Source organism: Pocillopora damicornis, chromosome 1 (genome assembly GCF_964200805.1).
Source record: "Pocillopora damicornis chromosome 1, jaPocDami1.2, whole genome shotgun sequence".
NCBI lineage: Eukaryota > Metazoa > Cnidaria > Anthozoa > Scleractinia > Pocilloporidae > Pocillopora > Pocillopora damicornis.
Genome location: NC_142670.1, coordinates 10,762 through 35,810, shown reverse-complemented (window position 1 = coordinate 35,810; position 25,049 = coordinate 10,762). Strand labels below are relative to the sequence as shown.

At 37.7% G+C, this 25,049-nt stretch overlaps 2 protein-coding genes across 9 annotated transcripts; both read left to right on the top strand.

The window, feature by feature from the left end:
• The first annotated feature begins 3,297 nt into the window (after positions 1 to 3,297).
• LOC149051179 (uncharacterized) lies at positions 3,298 to 9,228 on the top strand. Of its 4 annotated transcripts, XM_089208685.1 has the most exons (5): positions 3,298 to 5,067; positions 5,363 to 5,839; positions 6,222 to 6,283; positions 6,440 to 6,534; positions 6,774 to 9,228. In XM_089208685.1, exons 1-2 carry the CDS (start codon positions 5,000 to 5,002, stop codon positions 5,652 to 5,654), a joined length of 360 nt encoding a protein of 119 aa, XP_089064811.1. In that variant the 5' UTR covers positions 3,298 to 4,999; the 3' UTR covers positions 5,655 to 5,839; positions 6,222 to 6,283; positions 6,440 to 6,534; positions 6,774 to 9,228. The 4 variants fall into 4 exon arrangements, with proteins under 4 accessions (XP_089064811.1, XP_089064818.1, XP_089064826.1 ...); XM_089208692.1 differs by having other exon boundaries at positions 5,363 to 5,495; positions 5,649 to 6,534; XM_089208700.1 differs by having other exon boundaries at positions 5,363 to 6,283.
• Positions 9,229 to 12,385: 3,157 nt separating this feature from the next.
• On the top strand, positions 12,386 to 24,609 carry LOC149051178 (uncharacterized). Of its 5 annotated transcripts, none has more exons than XM_089200620.1 (9): positions 12,386 to 12,792; positions 15,371 to 15,508; positions 16,044 to 17,125; positions 17,725 to 17,879; positions 18,888 to 18,967; positions 19,519 to 19,611; positions 21,139 to 21,254; positions 21,697 to 21,823; positions 24,399 to 24,609. In XM_089200620.1, the coding sequence occupies exons 1-3, from the start codon at positions 12,644 to 12,646 to the stop codon at positions 16,099 to 16,101; spliced, it is 345 nt and encodes a 114-aa protein (XP_089056746.1). In that variant the 5' UTR covers positions 12,386 to 12,643; the 3' UTR covers positions 16,102 to 17,125; positions 17,725 to 17,879; positions 18,888 to 18,967; positions 19,519 to 19,611; positions 21,139 to 21,254; positions 21,697 to 21,823; positions 24,399 to 24,609. The 5 variants fall into 4 exon arrangements, with proteins under 5 accessions (XP_089056746.1, XP_089056764.1, XP_089056753.1 ...); XM_089200638.1 differs by having other exon boundaries at positions 24,399 to 24,607; XM_089200627.1 differs by lacking the exon at positions 24,399 to 24,609 and adding an exon at positions 22,023 to 22,657.
• The last annotated feature ends 440 nt before the right edge of the window (positions 24,610 to 25,049 follow it).

Genomic DNA, 25,049 nt, shown 5'->3' with positions numbered 1-25,049 from the left:
GTCTCAGAAGAAAATGAGAGAACTCAGATGTTAATTTGCCGTTTTCGTTTACCATAACGAAATGTGCTTCTAAGGAATGGTGCTAATTAGAAAAATCGTGCGCGCTAAAGACCCGTGCAGTTAGACGAGCCATTCATGGAAGAACTCAATAACCCACGTGCTTGCCTAAGCTTTAAAACGGCGCACTTTTTGAAATCCTCACAAGCTTCCAGAAATTCTACTTCAACGATAATTCTTGTCGCAATTTTAGCCCTTCCACAGTGTTTCTTCTTTGGAACCCTTCTTTTCGTTCCTCGTCTTGTCAAGCTCAACATCAAGTATCATTTCTGGCAACGGACGGAAGCAGGTATGTTTTTCTGCATTTTGTGCAAAGTTTCCTACTCGTTGAGAGGCCCTTCTGTATTTTGTCGTGGAGGAATGTTAGATGGACATGAATGGAGATGTTAATTTGCCGTTTGCGTTTACCACAACAAAATGCGCCTCTAATGTATAGTGCTAATTAGAAAATTCGTGCGCGTTAAAAACCTGTGCAGTCCAGTGTTCTCCTTTTAAGGCAGTAACCGGTAACATTTACCGCCTGTAGTACCTCTTAATACCGTTTAAAATTGCTTGGAATTCTTGAAAATTCAACAAGTAAAAAGACTGCTTTACCGGTTTGAAAATTTGTTTTACCTGTAATGCTTAAAATAAGGGAGAACCCTAGCAGTTAGACTAGCCATTCAGGGCAGAGGTCAAGAACTCGCGACCAACGACTTCGACAAAAATTGAAGCTTTGTTAGTTCCCTTTCAGTTTCTGCATTTTTTTCAAAACTCATGTAATCATGGCGAGGCCCTTTTGTTTTTTGTCCTGGAAGAAAAATGAGAGAACCCAGAAATTAATTTGCCGTTTGCGTTTACCATAACAAAATGTGCCTCTAATTAATGGTGCTAATTAGAAAAATCGTGCGCGCTAAAGTCCCGTGCAGTTAGACGAGCCATTCAGGGCAGAGCTCAATAACCCACGTGCACGCATAAGTTTTAAACAGCGCACCTTTTTAAATTATCACAAACTTTGAGAAATTCTACTTCAGTGATTAATTCTTGTCACAACTTTAGCCCTTACAGAGTGTTTTCTACCTTGGAAGCCCTCTTTCGTTTCTCGTTTTGTCAAACTTAACATCACGTATCATTTCTGGCAACCGACGGAAGCAGGTAAGTGTTTATCGACGCTTATATAAACAAGTAAAACTGTGTAAGCTAATTCTAAAAGAAGCTAAGCCATTTGCAAATCCAAGAGGGGCTCTAGGTCGAAGCTTCGTTTTATTAAATCCTTTAATTCTCTCCAGTCGCTTGTATTTCTGCCCAGAAGCTGTCAATTACTTAGCCGTAGAAATTCTATTGCGTAATTTTTTTTTGCAAAATCGGCTTTCTTGAAATTCTTCTTTGAAACTGTTGTCGCGCGGAGGACCATTTCCAATTTTTCATCATCTTTGCTGAAATTTCGCGTTAACAATGTGGCGAAAGCATGGTTCGTGCTCTTAAATTTTAATTAGTTACAAGTTTAAAGCGAAACTCGGTGTCTTCAGTAATGCATACTAATTTTGATAAGGAGTATATCTCTAGCTTGTTCATAGAAGCATTAGTTTCGAACATTGTGCGTAATATAGAGATGACGATTGAATGAAGGAAATATTTTAATTGTCTTCCCAAGCAGATTCTAACAATTTCCTTTGTCTCAACTCTTAAATTCCAAGATCAGATCGTCAAATTCTCCCTTCAGCTGCCAAACATTTCCTTCCAATTAGTTACAAAAATTTGATATCAGAACAAGATAACATCTAGGAGATAAATTTGAATATTCTCATTTCCTGTTTTCTAGATAATGTATAATAATATAGGGAGAAGTTACATGTTAATCACTTCTAAGAGTTCAAGAGTTAACCGCTCGTTATGAAAAGTGAAAAAATTAAGTTCACACTTCTGTTTTTTTTTTCTTTTTAATCGAAACATCTGAATACGGTTTTTACTCAAAGGTTTGTAAATATTCTGATATTTTAGACAAAAAGCCCCTTTTTCAAAGCAGGTGTTGATTTTTGGGCATTTAAGACAAAAAGCCCTTCTCTTATCACAGTTGTTTTTTATAAATTCAAATCTTGTTTACATGATCGGCTGTTATCTCCGCTATTTGCATAAGATTTCATTTGCCTGTTTGTTTGCCTTTTTTCTGGGCTTGAAATGAAGCGATAACTTGCAAGTGTTTAGATGAAATTCTTCACTAAGATTCTCCAAATTACGCAAGGAAAATTAAGGTACGCCTCGATGTTTACTCGGCTTGACTCCAGATGAAACTGTTATTTGGCAATTTGAAGAGGGTTTCGTTCTCAGATTTTAGTCACTTTTTCGGTAATCTTAAAAACCTAGGAATTACTAACGTTTTATTTCTCCTTACAGTATTACCCCTAATCACAAATTAAGGTCACACACAAGAATAAAGGAAATAATCACCAACAAACGAAGCTCACGATAGTTAAACACATTCTCCTTAGAAATGTATAGAGACCAGTATTGAGAATAAAAACATTGATGTAAAGCTGTGAAGGGTTTAGGAGTGACTCGAATTAAACAGATCTTTCCAATCTTATTAATCCCGAGGGTAACTCTAAAAAAAGGATCTAAATTTATTACGTGTTGACCGAGCAAGTTTTGCAATGTTTCGGTAAAAGTGGTGAACAGAAAATCCCTCTTCAGTTCTTCTGACATGCGCGATGGTTGCGAACTCCGAATATGATTATTTTGCAATGTTTTCCCTTCCACAATGGGCCATGATGTTTTGCCGTATTATCAATTTCACTTAAATATCCACGATATCTTTCTCATTTAGGCTAATACTACATTCTCCAGTCCAAACACCACTCAGCCCATTCCAGTCCAGATAGTCTAGTTCACTTCATTTCAATGGAGTCCAGTTCATTGTGCATTTAGTCTAAAACTCGGCGTCCAGTTCCATGCAGTCCAGCACGGCCCGGTCCAGTCCGCGCCATTCCTTTCCAACTGGTCCAGTTTATCATCACAAGACAAGTGCTGACTCTCGTCATCAGTATAACTCGCATATGGACGGGAAAGCGCGGTGAAAAAAAGGGCCAACGCTCTATTTGGTTTTTTCTTCTCTTCCTCTCTGTTGCATACGCAGAGGCTAGGAACAGATCAGTTAGAAGACGCTGATGTTCGGCTGGTTAGTAAGATTCTTTGTGGGTTGGGATGAAAAGAGGGTTACTAGATAGTGCGCTGGTTAAACCATAAACTCCAAAGTTTAGTTGTCGTACTTCTGATTCGGCTCAAAGTAGTTAAAGTAAAAACTTTAGCCAGCTTGGTTAGCGGGTTCCCTTGAGGTTGGGCGAGGTCCTCTCCAAATTTTTCAAATTTTTCTTTCAATCGAATGCTGTTCAGCACACTTTCTGTTTGGATTGTTTCTTCTTCGTCGCTTCTTCGGTTAAGCGGTTTGTCACAATATCGGATTCGTTTATACTTCGGCTCTTCATCAACAGGTCTTTCGGTGTTAATCAGCTGCTCATTGACTTAACCGCACGTCTTGCCCCATAGTAACTTCGACTGTGGCCGATTACATTTTCAGTTTCACTTGATTGAAGGGATCTTAAACACTGATCGAGTAAGACTGTTTAACTTAAAAAAAAAGTTTGGCTCGAAGGTTCAACTAGATTTTAACGTTATTATAGGAGATCGGATTTAAGCAATTCAGCTATGACAGCAAATTAGAATTGAGAATTAGCCTTTTACAAAAAAGATTACGCATGTGTTAATGAAAATTGAGATCGTGCTGCTTTCGGAGTTCGGCTTTACTTTCGGTTCGAATTTCACTTCGGCTTTTCGTTCGGCCTTTCGGAACTTGTTCGGATTTTCAGTTCGGAATACAAAGGCAATGGGGAGCGACTGAAAGTTGTTAGCAAGTTGATATAAAAATAAAAGCATCGTCTGGAACACTATGGGTGTTCAAATTATCGGGATCGACATTACTGACGCTAAACATGCGGAGTTTTGTGGACGCAAAATTTTTCGTCTAGGGTGCAAGTCCCCTCCTGCTCGGTTTTTGTGGAGTAATTTAAAAAAATCTAAGTAAATTTATTGATATAATATGGTATTAGAAAATAAAATGCCTAACCCGATTGTCCCTGTGTTCTTTTCTTTATTAAGAAGCTAGTTTTAAATCCTACTAACGCAATTTCAACTGCAGGAGCTTTATATTGGCCTATTGTCGGGGGCTCGAATTGCCAATTTCGGGGCATTTGCTCAAATCGTGAACTGGATTATTTCGATGGCTTTCCAATCTGCCAATGAAAAAGCCCCAGAAGCAAGGTCACCTTGGTGTTAACTGTGCGTTCGCCCATTTTCGGAGGGTTTCAGGTTAAAGATTTAAAATTTCTCTCAGTCCATTTTCGGGGACAGACCAAAACTTTTCAAAGTTTTTACTTTGAATTTCCTATATCTGCGGCTCAACAGGAGCCCATTTTCAGGGGCTGTGCATCACTGAGATGGTAAGTGAAGAATTATTGTAATTTTGGCATATTGATCTGTTTAAGATATGTTTGTTCGCTTGATAATTTAATAAGAGTAAACCCAATAATTTGAAGTAAACAAAAACAATTGATCAATAAAAGATAAATTGAGCAAATAAAATGTATGTTAATAAATAATACCATTGATTAATTCTTAAAGAACTAAAGAAATAATGAATAAATAGGGAGATGAATAAATACGGAAATAAATTTATATAAAAATAAGTTGATAAATAAATAAATTGATAAATAAATACAATTTTGTCCTATAGTCAATGTGTTAATAATCTTTTTGCAGAATATTAAAATACAGTACCACATTGTCTTAAAAGTTTGCAAGTATTTTTTTCTTACAAGACTTAGTTTTCCCAAGATACCAGCAATCACAGGGTTGCTAGTGATTCATGGCTGAATTTGGAACTCTGGGATATCATTAGAGCAGGACTGGAATGGATAATCATGACAACAAGCTGAGCAACAGCTACGAGGAGAATCCAAAGCTTGGACATAACCACAGGTACGTTAAATTTCTGAGTAATGGATTAAAAGCTAGTCGAAGAAGATTGTCTTCAACTTACAAAAGTATTACATAGTATAGTATAATATTGGAGTTAAAGTTGTCTCTACTTCGCAAGAAAGGATGTAAAAGAAAAGCGGGCATTTTTATCTGAGAGCTTGGAAAATTGCGTTAAGGAGTTCAAGATAAGCCCATTTCGGTGACTGTGCGTCTGGAAACGTGCAGTGCAGTTCTAGGCAGATCAGTCCGGTGAAGTGCAGTGAACTGCTGTACTGTATGGTGCTTTCCTTTTCAGTCCAGGGTACTGCAGTGAGGTGGAGTCGAGGGAAGTCAAGCGTAGCCGAAGACAGTCCAATGTAGTGAAGTACAGTGCCTTCCAGTCCAGTCCACTTAAGTGTAGTCCAGTCCAGTCTTCAGTCGTAATGGAAGTAAGTGACAGTCAAAGCAGATTGTATACCTCTAACAAAAGTTCTCTTAAACGGGTGATAAAGGGTATAGCTAGAACAACTCAAGTAAAAAATCGGCGTTCTTATGAAATGCAACGTTTTCTTAAAAGTTTTCGAAGTATTTTTTCTCACAAGACTTAGCCTTCCCAAGACACCAGCTGATCTTTGGAAACACAAGCAATCAAAAGGTCGCCGATGGTACATGGCTAAATTTGTAACACTGGGATATCAGTAGGGCAGGACTGGAGTGCTTCATGTAAAGATATTCACAACAACAAGCTGAGCTACAACTGCGAGGAGAATCCAAAGCTAGGACGTAACCACAGGTATGTTAAATTTCTGAGTGATGGAAGTATAGTACAGTCTAGCCTAGTTTAGTGCAGGAGTTAGCGTTGTCTCGAGTTTGCTAGAGTTAATATAAAAGAGAAGCAGGCATTTCTTTTTCGATTTAAGAGCTTGAGACATTTAAATTTCTGTAGCTCAAGATAAGGCCATTTTCAAGTGCTTTGCATCAGTGAGAAGGTAAGTAAAGAATTATTTATACTAACCTGTTTAAGGCGGGTTCGTTCGCTGATAGAAAAACCCTGATGCGTTGCATAGAGCAGTTAGAGTAAAAAGTTATGGTCGATCAGCACTACAGGTCATCTGAGAGAGGTAAGGCCGGCATGTTTTGGTTGCAACAAGTATTTTTAGATGTTTTCTTTTCAGCATGTCCTCGTGGCTCACTTCGGATCACGTCATAAAGAAGTAGCACATCGAAAACTTCAAAGGTATTGTGTGATCATCGTTAAGAATTATTCCTGGTTCTGGACTATTTGAAATTTTCTGTTTACAGAATTTGTTTAGTGGCTTCCCGATTCAATGGTTCGATGACAACGTTTAACAACTCGCAATGTGACGTGTTTAATATTTTTGTCTCCTAACAGTTTTCTGTTTTCAGTGGAGAAACTTTTAATAGCTAGTGCTTTTGAACAAGGCCCAATCAGTAGCCCATCAGAAAGGTTACAGATGACGATTAAGGGTAAGTATTCAGTTATGGGACTATTCAAGGACAACTAACACTATTTCCCTAGCCGATTACATTTCGTAGCATCAAAACGCAAATTGTCTCAAATAATGGAAACTGGAACTAGCTCCATAATATAATTTGAATTAGCTTATCTTTTCTCAAAACAGCAGTACTGGTTATCAATCTTTATTGGCTGTCTTTTGCATATAATTCAAGTGTTGTTTAATGTAGTGCCGTCAACTCCATTGCAGTCTAGGCAATCCAGAACAGTCCTTCCAAGTTGCGTCCAGTGCTGTGCGAAGCTCTTCTGTGTGGTCTAATCCAGTGGAGTACATTCACGTGCAATACAGTACAGTCTTGTTCAGTTTCATTTGGAGACGTGCAATGCAGTTCGGTGCAGATCAGTCTGGTGGGGTGCAGTGTAGTGTAGTCAGGCTAAGGCAGTCGAGTCAAGTGCAGTGCTATCTAGTCAAGCCCAGTACAGTCCACTGACGTCTAGTCCAGTCCAGTCCTTTGCAGTCCAATCCACTTTAGTCCGGTGCAGTCCATTCAGTAGTAATTGCTCACTCCCGTCCAATTCCATTCAGTCTCTTCTAGTTAAATGCATTTCAGTTAGGCGTAGCCCAGGTCCATTATAAGTCAACTGCAGTCGATTCTAGTCCAGTCAAGTGCAGTGCAGAGCAGTGCAATCCGTAAGAGGTCAGCTCAGCCCAGACCCGTCCCGTCCAGTCCAGAACAACCAAATGCTGTCGAGTCTAGCGCAATAGAATCCTGCTTAGTCAAGTTAGGAACAACATAGTGTGTTGCGGTCCCGTCCAGTCCAGTGAAGTGCCATTCGGAAAAGCCCACATTTGAGTCCAATTTAAATGTAGTTCAGTCCAGTCTTGTCACAACAACACAATGAAAAGCGTCTACTTTCACTGTCGTAGACAGTTCTTTTTAAATTATACCTTAATAAAAATATACCCAATAACTTAAAAATAAACAAAAATAATTGATCAATAAAAGATGAAATAAAGAAATAAAATATAACTCAATCAAAGATAACAGTAATTATTTCTTAATTGAATTTTTAAGGAAATAAAGAAATAATGAATAAATTAGAAGATAAATAAATATGTAAATATGTTGATTCATAAATAAATTAATGAATAAATGTAACTTAATGGTATGATCATTAAATTTATTTTTTTTAATGCAGAATATTAAAATTAAGTGCAACTTTGTTTTCCAGGTATTTTTTCTCACAAGATCTAGTTTTGAAAGAAATAAGACTATCACTTGGTCGCCAGTGATTCATGGCATAATTTGTAATACTGGGATATAACGAGAACAGTGTTGGAGTGTTTGATGGAAAGTTTATCATTACAAAAAGCTGAGCTACAGATGGGAAGAGAATCCACCATACGGCGCGTTTAGGGAGCGTTCCATTTGACCTCTAAGGGCTTGATCAGAAGTCCTTACTCGCCTAACCATTCTCCTCTTTGGAAGTAAATTGCACGGTCTTAAAGCAACAACGACGGTGATTTCTTACAAGACTTCGAATGGCGAAACAAGTGAAATTATTACACTTGCATCTACGTATTATGTCGTATAGTAAGGAATAGTGTAGGAGTTAAGGTTGTTTTGAGTTTGCGGGAAATAATGTAAAACAATACAAGGTATTTTTTCGATCCGAGAGCTTGGGTTAGGGTTAATTCTCCTTTAATTCTTTTTTAAGGGTTATTAACAGAATACACAGAGTGTTCTGAATCAGGTTCAGGCTGCTAAATTTACCATGACTGTGCTGACGTCATTTCACTTTGACAAGAAATTCAAGTCGATTGATGTGGGGTTTTGATTTGGTCATTTGAAGAATTAGTTGATTGTCGGTTGATTTCTTTGTTTGTTAAAATTATAATAGAGTGAAGTGATTTCACGATTAATTAAAAGTTCAGTGGACTCTGCAGATTAATTGGTTTCCGCTTTCAATCAAGTATCGAAAAAATGCGTCTGTGAATTTTTTAGTTGAAAAATTATTTATCTGCTGATTTGAAATTGGGTAAAGAAGTTGATCGACAACAAAAAAAGAGATAACAGAAAGTATCAATTTGTACCAAAAAATTAGTCAATTATCTGCTACTGGTTTTTCAAGAAAATCTAGCTTATTGAATCATTTAACTTTTAAGGAGATTGTCCATTTTCCAATACCTTTAGGCTTTTTTTCCTATTTTATCTGTTTTCGTAAGTTTATTCCTTATTAAAGATTAAACACATTTGTTGATTGCTGTACACTCGTTGCTCTATATTTTTCGGTAATTGTCTTGCTTTTTGTTTTAAAAGGTTTAGGTGGTCTCGACCACAGCAAGCCTTCTTTTGAGCATTCCAGTGATTTGAAATATCATAAGCGCTTCTAAAGCTTGCTCCCTTGTAATACTCCCATTTGAAACCACTCTTGTCTAGTAGGCCAAACTCCCTGCTCATCCCAGATAACTTCGTTTCCTGAAGCAAAATATTTGCCGATCGATTCGATTCTTAACCCATTCTTAAACGATACATCACATGTCTGTCGCGGGGCCGTACGCACAGCTATAGGACGATTGACGTTCTAGCTTGGTAATAAAGTATTATTCAACAAAAGTGCATTTGTGGGTCCTATGATAAAGTTTGGTTCGATGGCAATACGCCTATCTGCTTTACAATTCGTGAGTTTTCAGTTAAAGAAGAACACCCTATACCGTGTGCATTGTGAGAATTCATTAGAAAAGAATACCTCGCGTTGTAGTGCTTTGTGAGTTCTTAAAATGCCACCTCACTCTTCAAGGCCCTCCACCATCCCCCTTCCCATCTTCCGTGGGGGGCTTATTGGCTTTAAGGCTTACAATTCTCACAACGCCTACGAAAATTAAAAGCTGATATACAAACGACAGTTAACATTTTCTTGACCTTATAATAGAATTGCAAAGGGTTTAGGGTTAACTCTAACCCAAAATTGGTCATGTCAGCCCCGGAGACAAGTACAGGAAGCTTTCATTAAATGCGTTTCAACGTGGGAAGTAAAGTAGTAAATTAAAGGTAATGATAGACTTTAAAAAATTTAGAGTACCCAGAAAAAAGTAAAAAAGTAACCTAAACCAGCGAAAAATGTATATAAAAGCAATAGTAATTGTATGTTACCAAATTGTTGTCGTCATATTGCATCATGTAAGAGTGGATCTTAAATATTTTGATGCAAAAAGCACCAACTCTTTTACGCTTTAGCATACTTAAGCTGAGAATTTTTTCAAGACCAAGTTATAAATATTCCATACTGAGTATAAACATGCGATCATGTCGTTGCATGAATAAGTGGGTGAGAAAGACATTTAAAAAAAAGCACAGGTCTGATGATGACGTAGGGAGAGGGTTTGGAACCCTTAATCCGCCCCAGATTTACATTTTTTGGCTCCCAAAGGAGCGTTTTTTGCGGAACATAACAGTTTTTCTCGTTAGATAGAAACTCTTGTACCAAGTATATAAAGAATTTTCATGACCATAAAGTTTCGTTATCTAATCATAGTGGCTGAGTAGTTAAGTTCTTCTCGCGAAGAGTTAGATATTGATTTGTATAAAATCGTGGGTATATTTAGATCACAAATACAATAAAAAATGAAGTCAATTCTGAGTAACTGAATTTTGAAAACTTCAGTGGACAAAAAAAAGCATGTAAAATTTAGAGGGCTATGTTTTCGTAAACATCTGAATTTAATCCATTTTATTTAGCTGTCTTTGACGACATTGAGAGGACCTTCCATACAATTTACTATCCTTTCAATGAGCTGGACTGATTATTTTACTCTTTCGAGCTTCGAAGCGCACCTTCTACACTGATGGTATTTAAAGGCTGCTCTTAATAGCCAATTGCAACTTCCTGGGAAGGACAGTTCTTAAAGGCCGAATTTCGTGTTACTTGGTTATCCATCCTCGTTTGTTTCATTTAGGAAGGCTTTTGAAATTACGGATCAATATTTGTTCCTGGGGAACCGAGCTCAATATAGATGACTCGTGCTCGAAAGCCTACCGAAATTATAAATCTCGAAAGATCAATATTTGTTCCTGGGCAACCGAGCTCGATATAAGTGACTCGAACTCGGGTTACAACCCTTGTAATCGAGCTCGAATCGAATCAAATCGTCACACAGTTCCGGGTCCTTCAAAGGGCGTGATTGGCCTTCATAGAGATCTCTAGAGCAGGCATCCTGTAGCCGCCTTAAAATCCTGCTCACTAAGTTCAGATTCAAGATCAGATGCTTAGAAATTTGTCGCTGAGAGTCCTCGGCGGAAAAAAGTAGATTGTGAGTAGTAATTTATCAAAAGGCACTCTTTTGAACTCCTCGAAGAAGCTGTTGGACCACAGACCTCTTTTCTTTCTGCATCCATTGCAGCGCCTGTGCGATGTAGAAAAGACAAGGTTTCTTACAACTTTAAAAGTTTTAAATGGTTCTAATGATCTGAATGACTTGCACGCCACTTACAGACGTAATAAAAAAAAGGCACGACCAATCAATTCGTAGCTTTTTAGTCCATTTTGGATTTTGCCTTTGTTTACCAATCCAATTATCACATGTAATAGCTTTATTTTTAGTCCATTTTGTCATAAGGTATCTTTTCTTTGTTGTAAGATGGTCTCAAACAATTTTGCGCCTATCCAAAAAAAAAAAAAGGAAAAATAAAGAAAACACTTTGCGAGGGAATTATGAACATGTTTTGTTCCATTGATTTCGGCTAGAGAAACCAAGAGCCATAGTTAGTTTTATTCAACCACATCAGAATTGAACTATTAAACCGTGATATAATTACTTGCTCCAACTTTAACTTGACAGAAAAAAAAATTTAGAAATAGTTTTTGCAAAGAAAGGAAGACAGAAAGAAGGAAACGTTCTTTTAGAAATGCGAGTTCACTGAAGAAAAACTGCTTGTACGGTATTCATCCGGGGAGCACATTTGTTTGAAATGAGCTATACTTACCAGGAGGACCTATTTAGCTTTTGGTTAAAAAAAAAATGCTCCTTTGTGCAAATGAAAAGTTGAAACACTCTTCCACGCGCACGATAAGAAAGTCACCACCAGTAAGAGTAAACATAAATTACTGAATCCGCGAATTTTTACTTGTTTCGAGATGTTTGGTCATTGGTGCCGCAATATTTTTAATTTTACCCCGAAACGAACGCCTATTCTGATGTCGCTTATGCTAATAAAGTTACTTCTTCAATCCGTTCTGTTCTAAATAGTCTATTTTAAGTGAAGTTTTGTTGGCTCACCGGTGAAAACCGTCCAAGTGGCCATCGTTTCTTTCTTTCACATCCGTTGCGTTATTACACTGTGCGCAGTGGAGTGGATTGGCTGGAAGATTCCTGTTCTGTAGCCAGTGGATTACATTTGATACAAGACCTTGCTCTAAGGCCGCATACTGACGTAAAGACATTACATTCTTGTTGAAAGAATTCTGATAAAACACTACTACTTATACAAACCTCTCCAGCTTTGTTCTGGGTCGGTAAAACATATTTCACATTAATGCGTATTGACGCCCTTTCACACCTCTGGAGTTGTTGTTGTGACACTCCTTAACCCAGTGGCGTAGCTAGCGTTCACTGGGAGGATGTGGTGGAGTTTGTTTTCGTGCGCGAAGGGCGATCGTTTGGGATTAAGAATTAACGACAGCTAGGACGCTTAAATGTTTTCTTTCTTTTTTACATCGACCAAAATGGACTTAAAAACTACAGATTGGTAAGTCTATATTATGTCTGTACCTTATCAATTATTTCGAATTGTCGAATATAGATGTGATCGCGCGTCTTCTCAACTTACATATTAGTGAAGATTTACCCTGGGTAATTTAAGCGAGTGTTTTTGTTTTAGGGGTGTCTTCTGTCCGCCTTTTCTATGATTGAAATCCGCTGCGCCAAGATTTGGTATATTTCATAGTTTCGTTGTTGATTTATGTAAACGTAAAGATGAGAAAATTGTTGATGAATAGTTACCTAGTTAGTTATTGATCAACCGAACAATAAAGGGCTTCAGTTTTCATGTTCGGTGGGGTTCTTTCAAAGATTCAGTAAGAGCATGCAGCTGCAGTCTTTACACACTCTAAAGTTACATTATGAGCTACAGCAAACGTGCTTTTCAGAGGGCCGTGGTGTTATTGGAAAGGAAGAGGGCTGCTGTTCCTGGGAACGCAGAAATGAGTCGGCTTATAAACGCCAGGCGGGTGATGGACATTACCTTTACGAAAGGAGAAGACTTCAGTGGGTGAGTCTTGTTTCTCTTGTCACTCGCTTCTTCTGAATCATTTCGCTTTAAGGTGTAAGTTACTTCAAACTAAGTCGCTCTATGAAGTTTCTGTTGAGTTGATGACGCTTACTGATAATTGTCTAACATTTTCCATACGACAAAAAATTGGATTAAGTTGATTTAAATTGTTCAAGTGGAATTGGACTCTACTTTGCCATCTAATTGCTAATGACACCTTGATACCTCTAGTTCCACGGTTCAATTGACCTTAGACTGAACATTGTTCGCGTCGCTGGCGCACAAACCAGGGAGCAACATAGGACGGGAAGTTAAAAACTAGACTTAAATCTTTACTAGACATTCAACGCTGCGAGCCCGGCAAATAATTTTTAACTCTGGAGAAAACTTCACCATTTCGTCTGAAAGTTTCGATGCGAAAACGTCGAAGGAACACCGTCCACCACTCAGCCCAGCGGGTGTCTTGTACGCTTAATTTCACAATCGACGCGGTGGTGAACCAATATCAAATCTAGTCCCAAAACGACGCAAATTTCATGTTTAGTTATGAAAAAAAAACAAAAAACAAAAAAACTAAAAATCTCTTAACCTCTGAAAGTTATATTTTAGTGCCTCATTTACTTCGGTAGCCACAAAGCAATAAACAATTTGAGAGCAGAAGGGACGTGCGGGATTGATGATACGTCGAGTCGCTTTTTCTCGCATAATCACTTTTTGGCTTGCGTTTTAAACTTTAAGGATTTCATTTTTGGCTGACTTTCGGTCTATTTTCGCGAAATTTGGAGATGATGTCCAAAAAGAAAAGGCTCCTTAACACTTTGCTCCAAAAGCTCTGGTTCGGAGCGTTAACGCACAAATGGCAGAAACTCTTTTTGAGTTCAATATGTGAAGACCAAGTTCCTAATGAAAAACGAACATCTAAGAAAGTAATCTTGTCAACCGTCCAGGCGTTTGAAAAGGAAAGCTCCTTTTCCGCTTAACGATCAAAATTTTAAAAGTAAATTGAATGACCCACATTATTCCTTATTAGACTCTGCGAAAATGTAGATCTTTAAAGGGATAGCTGGAATAGTTTGTGTGCTAATTTATCTAGTGCGCTAATTTTCCTTCTCTGATACCTTAGGACGCCGGATATACTCTGCCAGGAAACGCGCTTACTCAGCTATTTTAATGCTTGCATAATCAATGGAAAAAACCAGTTATTCTTAAATTGCTTTTTCATACTGTTATCATGACCTTTGATGAAGAGGTTGGAAGAGTGAAAGCCAAACTTTTTCCTGGAGGAAAAGAACAAAATTATCCACATATTTGTTACCCTCTTAGATAAAATGGTCTCCAAATTTAAGTCCCTAAACTTCCCTGAGTGACCAGGACAGAATTTCTCCTTAAAATAACAATACAATATCAACTAGACAAGAGACATCAATAAAGAAAAATATCAAATTGGGGATAATTACCGTAATTTCCGTCCAATTACCCGCGCGGCAGATTACTCGCACTGGCAGATAACCCGCACCCTAAAGCAAAAGAAAATCGTCGACTCCTGCAAAGTTCCTTCATTGTTTTTGTTACCATGAAATCCTTTAGCGTGCAATTAAAAAATTTTCACACTCTTTGTCTTCGCTGTTTCGTTGAGAATGATACCAATTGTTTAAATCTGTTCTTTAAAAAATCGATAACACGAAATCTACTGGGTCTGAGAAATCGCTTGGAACAGGAAAATACTCTTTACCTCAAAACGGTACTTGCTAGGAAAATTTCTCTAATGCGTCGAATATTCTGTCGCGCTAATTTATTATGCGGCGCCACGAAATAAACATGTCGGCATCATTTTCCGTGTGAATTGCCTTGAAGCCAGCCTTTTCACAGTAGTTGAATTCTTTTATTTTCAAGTTCAATTTCCGTGTAGGTGAGAATTGTTTTTTTGAACTAAACAAAGAAACAAGCTGTGAAATTGACAAGGTAAGAAAGTAAGAGTACGAACAAGATAAAAGCTATGTTATGCATGTTTTCGATATTGCTATGCTTTGTATGTTTTCGATTTGCATCGGTTTTCATCGAGAGCAATAAAGTCTCTTATTATAATGAGTAATCTGCGCGAAATAAATGAGTTATTGCACAAGTTTTTTGAAGAGTATTTGTAATGTATCTTATCACCTGTTTTTTTTCCTGTTTATCGTTTTTAACTACACTGGAAGCTTTCAAAATTATCGTATTACCCGCACCTTCCTAGAACCCGCACCAACAACTGTTTGTGGAAAAATTAACAGATTACCTGCGGGTTATCGGCCGGTAGTTGATCCAATACTTAGTTCTCTGAACTAATATTATCAGAGTTGTATGATTGACATTAAGGAGAATTACAAATTTAGATCTAGAATTAAAGAATATTGGCCCTTATGATGACAGGTTGCTCTAGCGTCTTTACCTTTCTCAGGCCAATGCTTCCTTTGTGTAATTTCTGCAAGTGCAATGTTTAAGAATATTTCCAGTAAAGTGAGGGACTACTATTCAAAATTACAATATAATGAATTGTTTTGATATGGTGATACCAATCCCTAATATTTCTTTACACCAGGTTAGAGTTATTTGAATCATACTTTAGAGGACATGCCATGTCAAAGGTTGTGACTGCCCTTCGAGATGGTGTAAAGCTGGTGAAATTATTTGGAGGATCTAGGAAAAAGGAAAATTTCCCTGTGGCTTACAAATCCAGGTTAGTAACTTAGCTTTTTATTACATAAAATTATTAGCATGATGTCTTTCTTTCTCAGTGCTCTTCATTCCACTGAAACTTTTTGGTCTCATGTCCTTCACTTTACACCATGGAAGTTGTCTTTCCCCCATTTCCAAACTTTATTTCGTCACATGTAATAGTTCCTTACTGTTGACACATATCATCAAAATTAGCCAATTGTGGAGTTTGAAGCCCATCTACATTTTATATTCCAAATCTCAAAATACTTTGCTGGTTACAAATAGATAAAAGCCCCTAGGCAAACCAGTGCAGATGTTTTCTTGCTGTTGTGAATTTTGAGCAAGTTGCATTTGTGCACTATTCTTAACTCTATCACCATCAAAAAATTAAAACTTTCAAAGAAAACATGTTTCTATTTATGTAAACTATTGAAGCAATCGACAACCATGTTGAAGGCTACCAGACAGAAATTCACAATTATATTAAAAAAAATATCCCCTTGTAGCAATATGTGATTGACCCCTTCTGACGAGAATCTCATTCTTGATTTCAGCCTCAAATACCTCGACATCCACAGTATCAACTCCAATCCTTTTATTTACCCAACCTAATCCCATTCCTCCATTAGCCCAAACTCACCCCACTCCTCCACTAGCCCAACCTAACCCAGCCATTCCACTTGCCCAAACTAACCCCACTCCTCCATTAACCCAACCTAACCCCACCATTCCACTTGCCCAACCTAACCCCAATCCTCCACTAGCCCTCATGAACCCCACTCCTCCACTAGCCCAATTTAACCCCAACCTTCCACCAACACAAACTAACCCCACCCCTCCACTAGCCCAATCTAACCCCACCATTCCGCTCGCCCAAACCAACCCCACTCCTTCACTAACCCAACCTAACCCTGCCATTCCACTTGCCCAAACTAACCCCACTCCTCCATTAACCCAACCTAACCCCACCATTCCACTTGCCCAACCTAACCCCAATCCTCCACTGGCCCTAACTTGCATTCTTGATTTCAGCCTCAAATACCTTGACATCCACAGTAACAACTCCAACCCCTTCATCAACCCAGACTAACCCCACTCTTCGGCTAGCCCACCCTAATCCCACCATTCCGCTTGCCCAAACTGACCCCACTCCTTCACTAACCCAACCTAACCCTACCATTCCACTTGCCCAAACTAACCCCACTCCTCCATTAACCCAACCTAACCCCACCATTCCACTTGCCCAACCTAACTCCAATCCTCCACTAGCCCTAACAAACCCTGCTCCTCCACTAGCCCAATTTAACCCCACCCTTCCACCAGCCCAAACTAACCTCACCCTTCCACTAGCCCAACCTAACCCCACCAATCCACTTTTCCATCCTAACCCCAATCCTCCACTAGTCCCAACTAACCCCACTCCTCCGTTAGCCCAACCTAACTCCACCCTGCCATTTGCCCAACCTAAATCTCACTCCTCAATCATCCCAACCCAGCTTTGCTCTTCCACTAGCTTAACCCAACTCCAACCCCGCTCCTTTACTGGCCCAACCTAACCTCAGCCTTCCATCAACCCAATCAAACCAGACCCTTTCATCAGCTTAGTCCACGGCTTCATCCACTTCAGAAATTGGAGGTAAGTAATTTTTTCTTTCCATACACTACATGGGACAAAACAAACAACAGTACTGAAGAAATACATGCACAGTTGATTTGAATTGCAGTTCTTTAATAAGTGATATCCAGCACACACCTTAACAATATTTATGTTTATTATCATGAGAGATTATAGCCAACTGCAGCAATTCATGCATGAAGGTAAGTGGTTGTATACATCTTGAGGCTGCAGCTGGTTAAATTTAATCCTCTACCATATTCCAGGTCATGAATGATTCATGAAAACTATGATACTCATGGTCTGATACCAAGAACTTGTTTAAACATTCCTAACCAAAACATGACATCAAACTAAACAACCTGTAATGGTTGTGATTGTTTCCTTGTTTAACTGTCAGTAGCAACTTTTATTTGCACTGATGTTCATACATTTCAATGGTATTACTTGTTGATACAACAACCCACTTGTTCTAAATTGTACGATCATTAGATATGTATGCCTTATTAACCATCAGACTTTATTTGTGAATTAGGCAAGCGACAGTAAGAATCCATTAGCCTGATCAGAAAATCCACTGTTCCCAGGCTATAATACATAACTTCCTTTGCACCTTTTAGTTGTAGATTTGAGTCGAAGTATTCATAAAGAAATTGAAGTTACATTAAGAAGACTGGACAGGGTGGAGGAGGTGCTCCTATGTGAGAGGGAGCTTTATGACAACTATGTGAAGTTGGAGCCCCTACAAGTCTTTTTAAATCTCACCCTTGATGAGGTTTGTATTGACTATTATAGCCTGAGGAAATATAAGATGTTTGTGGAAGGTTCCATACATGTACATTTTTTGTCTACTTCCTTTGCATGTGGCTTCAGAAAAGTGCTACACCTTAATTACAAAACCTATTGTGCACATTAGAGTTGCTACTAATTTGGTTATAGGGGCTCTCTACCCTAAGTATACCAGGTATTTGAGTGAAACTACACAAAATGCGCCAGGTACTGCTCCAATTTCCCTTTCACTGGGAGGGGGAACAGAAGAAATAAGACCTAAATTTCAGTGATTTGGCTTTCAACAGGTTTTCATTAAGTCCTTACCTAATCAAAACACCCAGGGAATACCCAAAAAATAAATCATCCAGCCCCAACCCCCCCTTCCCCCCCCTCCATTCTTAATAGCATTTGCAACAAGGACTGGTATCATTACAAATAAATTTCAAATCAAATTCTCCTTCCAAACACATTTCAATTCTGTTAAAGAGCTGGAAAAGAAGATTTCTCTGAAAAAACTAAATCTTCTTAAATTAAACACTTCTCTTGCTTGCTTTTTTGTAGATGTGCTACCAGCCAAAGAGAGACTTAAAAATTTGTAAACTAATTGTTATAAAACAGGGTGATAATCTTGATCCTGTGTGAAAGTTAACTGCTTGCTGATTGTTGTCATAAAATTAGGATCCTGGGTCTGTATGGCTACAGTGTAGTTATTAAGACAGCAATAGCTTAAGGTTCAAGTTCCATTGCCTGGTGCTAGAAATTCAAATAAAGGTTAAGTGATTCTTGGTTTGAAACTGATGGAGATCATATATCAGCCATTTCCACAAATCATAGCATTATGTTACTAAACATGACATGACACTTCACCAATTAGAGTATGCACATGATTTAGAATCTTCCAACTCATATCAAACTGCATACTTGGGTTATCAAAGTGAGGATAATCCCTATACTATTTGACAACAAATCCCCAAAGGTAATCTGTTTTGTTTCTATTTTTAACTATCTGCAGAATTTGTGGCATGTTCCAGACAACATCAGTTAAGCTGTATTACTGGATGGCATGTATGGAGAGTGAGAGTGGCAGAAGAGGTAAATCAATTATCCCAAAGCTGATTCTTGGTACACAATAGATGGTGTACACTGAAGAGAATGAAGCAGTATAGAGATTCAAGAAAAAGACAAAAAAATTCTCTGTTCAATAAGCTTTCATCTGATGATTTCCTATATATTTATACAGAAACTGGATAAAAGTATGAAAGGTAAAAAAGGTGCCATTTGGTAGTTATGAACCTTACTGATAGTGAATGCCCTCTGCAGCACTCAGCTGCACATAACTGTATTTTTTTTTACTGCAAAGTTGTCATTGTTCAGAGATTTTAAAATTCGATACTATGGTAAATGTAATAAAATTGCATAATAATGATATGCTATAAAAAGGGTTGATGTTGTTCATTGTGGCAAGTATACTATGATCTGATTTATTATTACCAACAAATCCACTCCAACCTTTACCATTTCAAAGCAGGTTAAAAAATATTTCTTTTATGTTATTTATTGTTCAGGTACTTTACATCAATTGCAAATGGATAATACTATTTCATCTTTGGGAATTTAGTAAAAATCTTTCTTTCTTTCTTCAGTGATATCAAACTTTGGCCTAAACAGCCATGAAAGTGAGATTTTTTTTCTAGCACCAACCTCTACCAGGTCAGTCCTGGTGGAATGTTTTTCAGGTAGGTTTTCATACGTTAGAGTAAACTTTATCATACATTATTTACCATATCCTGTAAACTGAACTTATCAAACATACACACTATAGCACTTACCCTTTCAACCATGCAATTACAATGAAAGTGCAATATACACTTGACAGAAGAATGAAAACAATACACAAGATATTGGCAGGGAAAAGAAGCAAACATCTTTTGCGGTAGTTGAGAGATTACCTTCCTTGCCAACGCCAAAAGTTGCAATGTTGGAAGACACTCCTCCATGAAAGTTCATAACTATTTTATTTTTTTAGTCCCTCACCAAATAAGCATGGATGACATGGAAGATTTTTTTCAGCAGGGCCAGTTGGCCCCTCAGATTGTGAAGAGGAAATGGTGAGATAATCAGCATAACAATCTCCCTTTATTATTAATCCCATATACTAGACACTTGTTATTACTCATATGTGAGTCATATTAAACCATATTAAATCAAACAATGGCCCAAATTTACTTCTAGCCCCTTACTTTCCTTCAGAAAAACCATGTTACATCTACCACTTTTACGGTCCAGGTGTTGAAGTGTACCTAACTGAGGTAAATTGTTCTATATTCTTAATTTCCATGTAACAAAACAATCAAATTAAGGGAAATACCGGTACATATTGTCGTCAATCTTCACTTCAGCAAATATTTTTCTGTCAGTAAGAGAATGAAAGTCTACAATGACAAGGAGGATCAAACCACTAGGATAGATATGGAGGTGAATAGTATAATATTACATGTCTCTAATATGTCTCAATCATATTTCTACAATATGTTACACTCCATTACAGCCAATTCATAATGTTTTGATATTAATGAATGATAAAAGTATAAGTTTATGGTGACAGAAAAGCCAGGCAAATGAACATAGAGAAGTATGTCCTAGAGTGTTGACCCTTTCACTCCCACAAGTGACCAAGACAGAATTTCTCCTTAAAATATCAATACAACATCAAGCAGGCAGGTGATGAGAATAGAGAAGAACATCAATTATGAGATTATTAGTTGATCCAATGCCAAATTCTCTGAACTAACATCATAACAATTGTATGGCAGATAGTAAGGAGAATTACTAATTAGATCTTGGGAGTGAAAGGGTTAACCCAATCTGCTAATCAAATTTTACAATGTTGTGCTAGTGTCTTTGGTGATGAGAAGGGGAAAAAATTCTTATGACATGTCTTGAAAACATTAATTTCCTATATTGTCTACATACTACAAGACCAATCAGCGGATAAAAGAAAGAAAAAATCCTTCAATAAAATTAGGTAAAAGTGTACATCCCCATGAATAGAGAATATTAAAATCAAAATAATGACTGTAGATAGCCCCCAGTAATGCTCGTAAAGGCAACCTTTCAAAATCACTGGATAATTGCTGCAGTTTTTTTCTGGCTGACAGACCTCTTTGGTGTTTTAATCCCCCCCTTCTTTCTACTTGGAACGAAGTCTGGGGAGTTCAAATATAACAAAACATAAGAAATATATTTCCCTTTTAATTTCATAGGTGAGAGAGGTAGGGGGTCAGTGGGTACTGCATGAGGACAAAGAGGGCATAACGATAATCCTACCGTGTGGCGGTACCAACTGAAATGCAAGTTCAAGGCAACTGCCCTTTTCCAGGTATTTACAGTAACTTGTGTATGAGTAGTTAATATGAATATCATTTAAGATCAATTATTGGAATAATAAACACCGTGTTTCTATCTCTCTCTTCTGAGGATTTATGAAAATAAATTTTATTCTAGATGTATAGATATTTTATATATCTACATGGTCACTTACTTACAAGTATTAATTTCCTCTTTTCTTTGATAAATATTTCTTGATTAGAGGAAATAAAACTGAGTTGTATTGATATACAGTTTAACCAAATATCTGTAATCCTCTTCATCTCAGTACATGACAAGAAAAGCCAGCTTCAGACCACTAATTCTAATTAAAAAGGCAACCTACTCTCCAAAGGAAAGGAGCACCCGCCCACTGCAGGCTATTTTGTCTCTTTCCTAGTCACACTTCGTATTAGAGACATTTTTTTAAAGAAATTTCTTTCTTTAAATGAAAGGAGGTGTATGACTGGGCAGGGTCACAACAGACTGTGCCCCTAAATTTTACCACACAAAGACAGAAACAGGTGGTTAAGAACCAAGATCCCCTTCTGAGTAAGGAGGTGCTGGATATCTTGCGAGAGGGTATGTACATAAATTAAAGTTGTATCTATTATGTAGATTTTTTTCTATCAACGGTAGCAGGCTTTCAGTTAATTGTTCCTTTTGCTTGTTAAACCGTGCGTGGTTTTTAGTGTTTATCGGATAATTTTTTTTCCACCCACGGCAGTTTATTTACTTTAACAAATTGGTTGAAAAAATCTCATTTTTTTTAATTGATAAGTCTCCAAGATCAGTCGCTAAGCACGTGGAATACAAGTATCGCTAAATTAATCAGATAAGTGTCATTTACTTCTTTATAGTACTTCTACTTTTGGTTGACTTAGTGATTGTCTTCGAACCAATCAAGTACAAAACAATCACTTAAAAAATACCATTTAGATTTTTGAAAACCAAAGCAGTACTCGTAAATTTATTACCAACCTGAAAATACCACAACCACAACCCCAACTCAACCATCATGGGTGTATGGGTGTATGGGTGTGTGTTTGGGTTAAGTTCAGGGTTTGTGTGTGGGCTTGGGTTAAGTTTTGATTTGGGTTTGGGCTTAAGTTAGGGTTAATTGGTTTTTGTTCCAGTATAAAGGGAGGCAGACTTTCGTACCAATACAAAATGTAACAATTATTAAAAAAAAAAACCAATCCTTTAACTGCCAGCCGACGATAAGCATGTAATTCAATTGCCACACAGTTAATGATGGCAAAGTGTGAGATTCCTTGCCTATATTTTCATATGCAAATTTTCATAGTATTTTAATAAAGTTAAGGTTATGATTTACATATTGCTTAGGGTTTAAGCAAGACAGCGTGAGACATAGCCAAAAAGAAATAATGCCTATGACTTTATTAATTGAATAAGGTAAGTCGACTTCAAGCTCGACTTCGTCAAGAAGAATTCAACTTACCGAAATTAGATCTATTAACCAAAGCAGTTGTAAAAAATTGCTTCAATATATTGTGTCTTGCAAATCGACTGCCACTTCATTCTTCAGGGGCCCTTCATTATCCCCCTATCCTCTTTCGTGGGGGCTTATCGAAGTGTTTACTTTAGGACCTTCTGTTCACACAATGCCTACAACAATTAATAGTTGATATATAAACGGCAGTTAATATTTTCTTTACATTTATTGTAAAAGATAATTTAAAAATTGGTCATGTAAGAATCGGATTCAGGAATGGGAAATTTGAATGAAATGCGTTGCAAAGTGGGTTACACTATCGGCTCTATACCGCTTTTTTTCCCATAACATAACTATCCATATCCTTTTGGGTGGTATATGTTCGGCATTGGAACGCTGACTGATGAGAAGAGTATTATTTCATAATTGGATGACACACCAGATTTCTTTCCAGTTCCAATCATTTTAGCAAATGATTTGCGAGCGTCCCTGAGGAAATTAAGTTCTTTGGATCCAGAATTTCTACGCAAATCAAAATTTTTAAGTCTCTGGTCAACTTTTCCCTTTCTACTCCTGTTCTGCAACGACTCTAGGCCAGAAAAAGAAAACTAATGCACATAAACTAAGCTTTCCGGCTTTTTTGATGGAATCGCGATTCCTTTGTTTGAAACTTTGTCACTGATGTATGGAAGTTTAGTGACGTCGAAAAGTCATATTCTCCTTCATCTTTTAAGAAACGCGTTCTTTTTTATGAAAATTTTTCATATTGTCAGACTGAGACTGAATAAGTAGGAATACTCAAATTATCAAATATTGTAGCTGGGTAAGGTTTTGCGACTTGTTAAATTCTGATATTAGTTGGCCCAATCTTGTTTATTTGTAAAGTGTAAGCGGTTCTCGTAATGAAAAAAACCCATTTTAAAATATTGCTTGTGGCGTAGCATGGCCCACAATTTAATTACTCAGTGTAGAATTAAGGGGTCATACTGGTTGTTAAAAAAACACAGATCAGATGATGGGGGAGGGAGAGGGTTTGAACTCCCTGACTTACCCCTGGTTCTTCCCCTGATTTACATTTTTGGCTCCTACAGAACCCTTTTTAGCGTGACCTATAATTATAGCATTCCAGATTCTTTTATTTGATGGAAACTCGGGGAAATAATATGGATATACCTGTTTTGTGATGCAGAGTAAGGCCTACAGAATATGATCAACTGACCCTCCATTCATGTGGTATTTTGTTTGCCTTCTGTGAGAGTACGAGATTGTTGAAACTTAGAAAACTTGTTAGCCAGTCTATCAGAGACCGTACCAGTAGTCAAAAGTATTCCCAGAGAATGTACTGTTCCATATGAAAACCTAATGAGTGTGTTGGAAGTTTGTTTTACAGATAGCACATTAGAAATTTTTGATCGTCCATCGTAAAACGAAGAAAAATTAAGATATGTAGTAGAGATGATGGCAAGATCATTATCTATTATTAAAAAGGCTAGAGATGCCATATTTTAAGCGTGATAATGATTTCCGAACAAAAGTATTGAGACTGTCGGTTGAAAAATAACTACAGTGCCAGACTTCAGTCGTTTTCTTTTCCTTCTAAAACTATTAATGATTTTTCGTTTTTACGGAACTTCAAAATTGAAAATATTTCTCAATTCCTGTCTGAGTTTATATTCATTCTTATGATATCCTTCTCGTCAGGGAAACAACAAGTTATGACAAATGTTCTGTACTATGTCGAGAATCAACGCAAGTACCTTCCGGGCAAAGAAACTGGAAATAAAAACGTCTCGGTAAGTTTTGATTACGTTGATATTTTAAAAATAGTTGTAAAAAAAGCCCTAACGCTAAACTCTAACCCAGCTCCTTCCCAAACCCCAACCCCAACGCCAACCCCATCCCCAAGCACCAACACAAAAATCGGACCTTACTGCAACTAGAACCCCATCCACAACCCCGACCCCGACCCCAACCCCAACACCAAACAAAAAAAACACAAACCCCAGACCCACACCTCACCAAAACCCAAACAAAAACCCCGCACCCAAACCTCACCAAAATCCTTACTCCACGTTCAACCACAACTCAAACTCGAACCTAAACCCATATTTAAGCCTAAGCCCCAACCTCAACCCCTAACCCTAACCATAACCACAACTCAAACCTTAGCCCCAACACCAACACTAAGTCCTAACCTAACTCGATTCCATACCCAAACCACAACCCAAAACCAAACTCAAACCCAGAAACCAACACCAGAAAGCCAAAATCTAACCCCAACCACATCCCAATCCACAACCCCAACTCAAAAAAATCCCAAGCCCCAGCCACAACCCCTCCTCAATCCCAAAT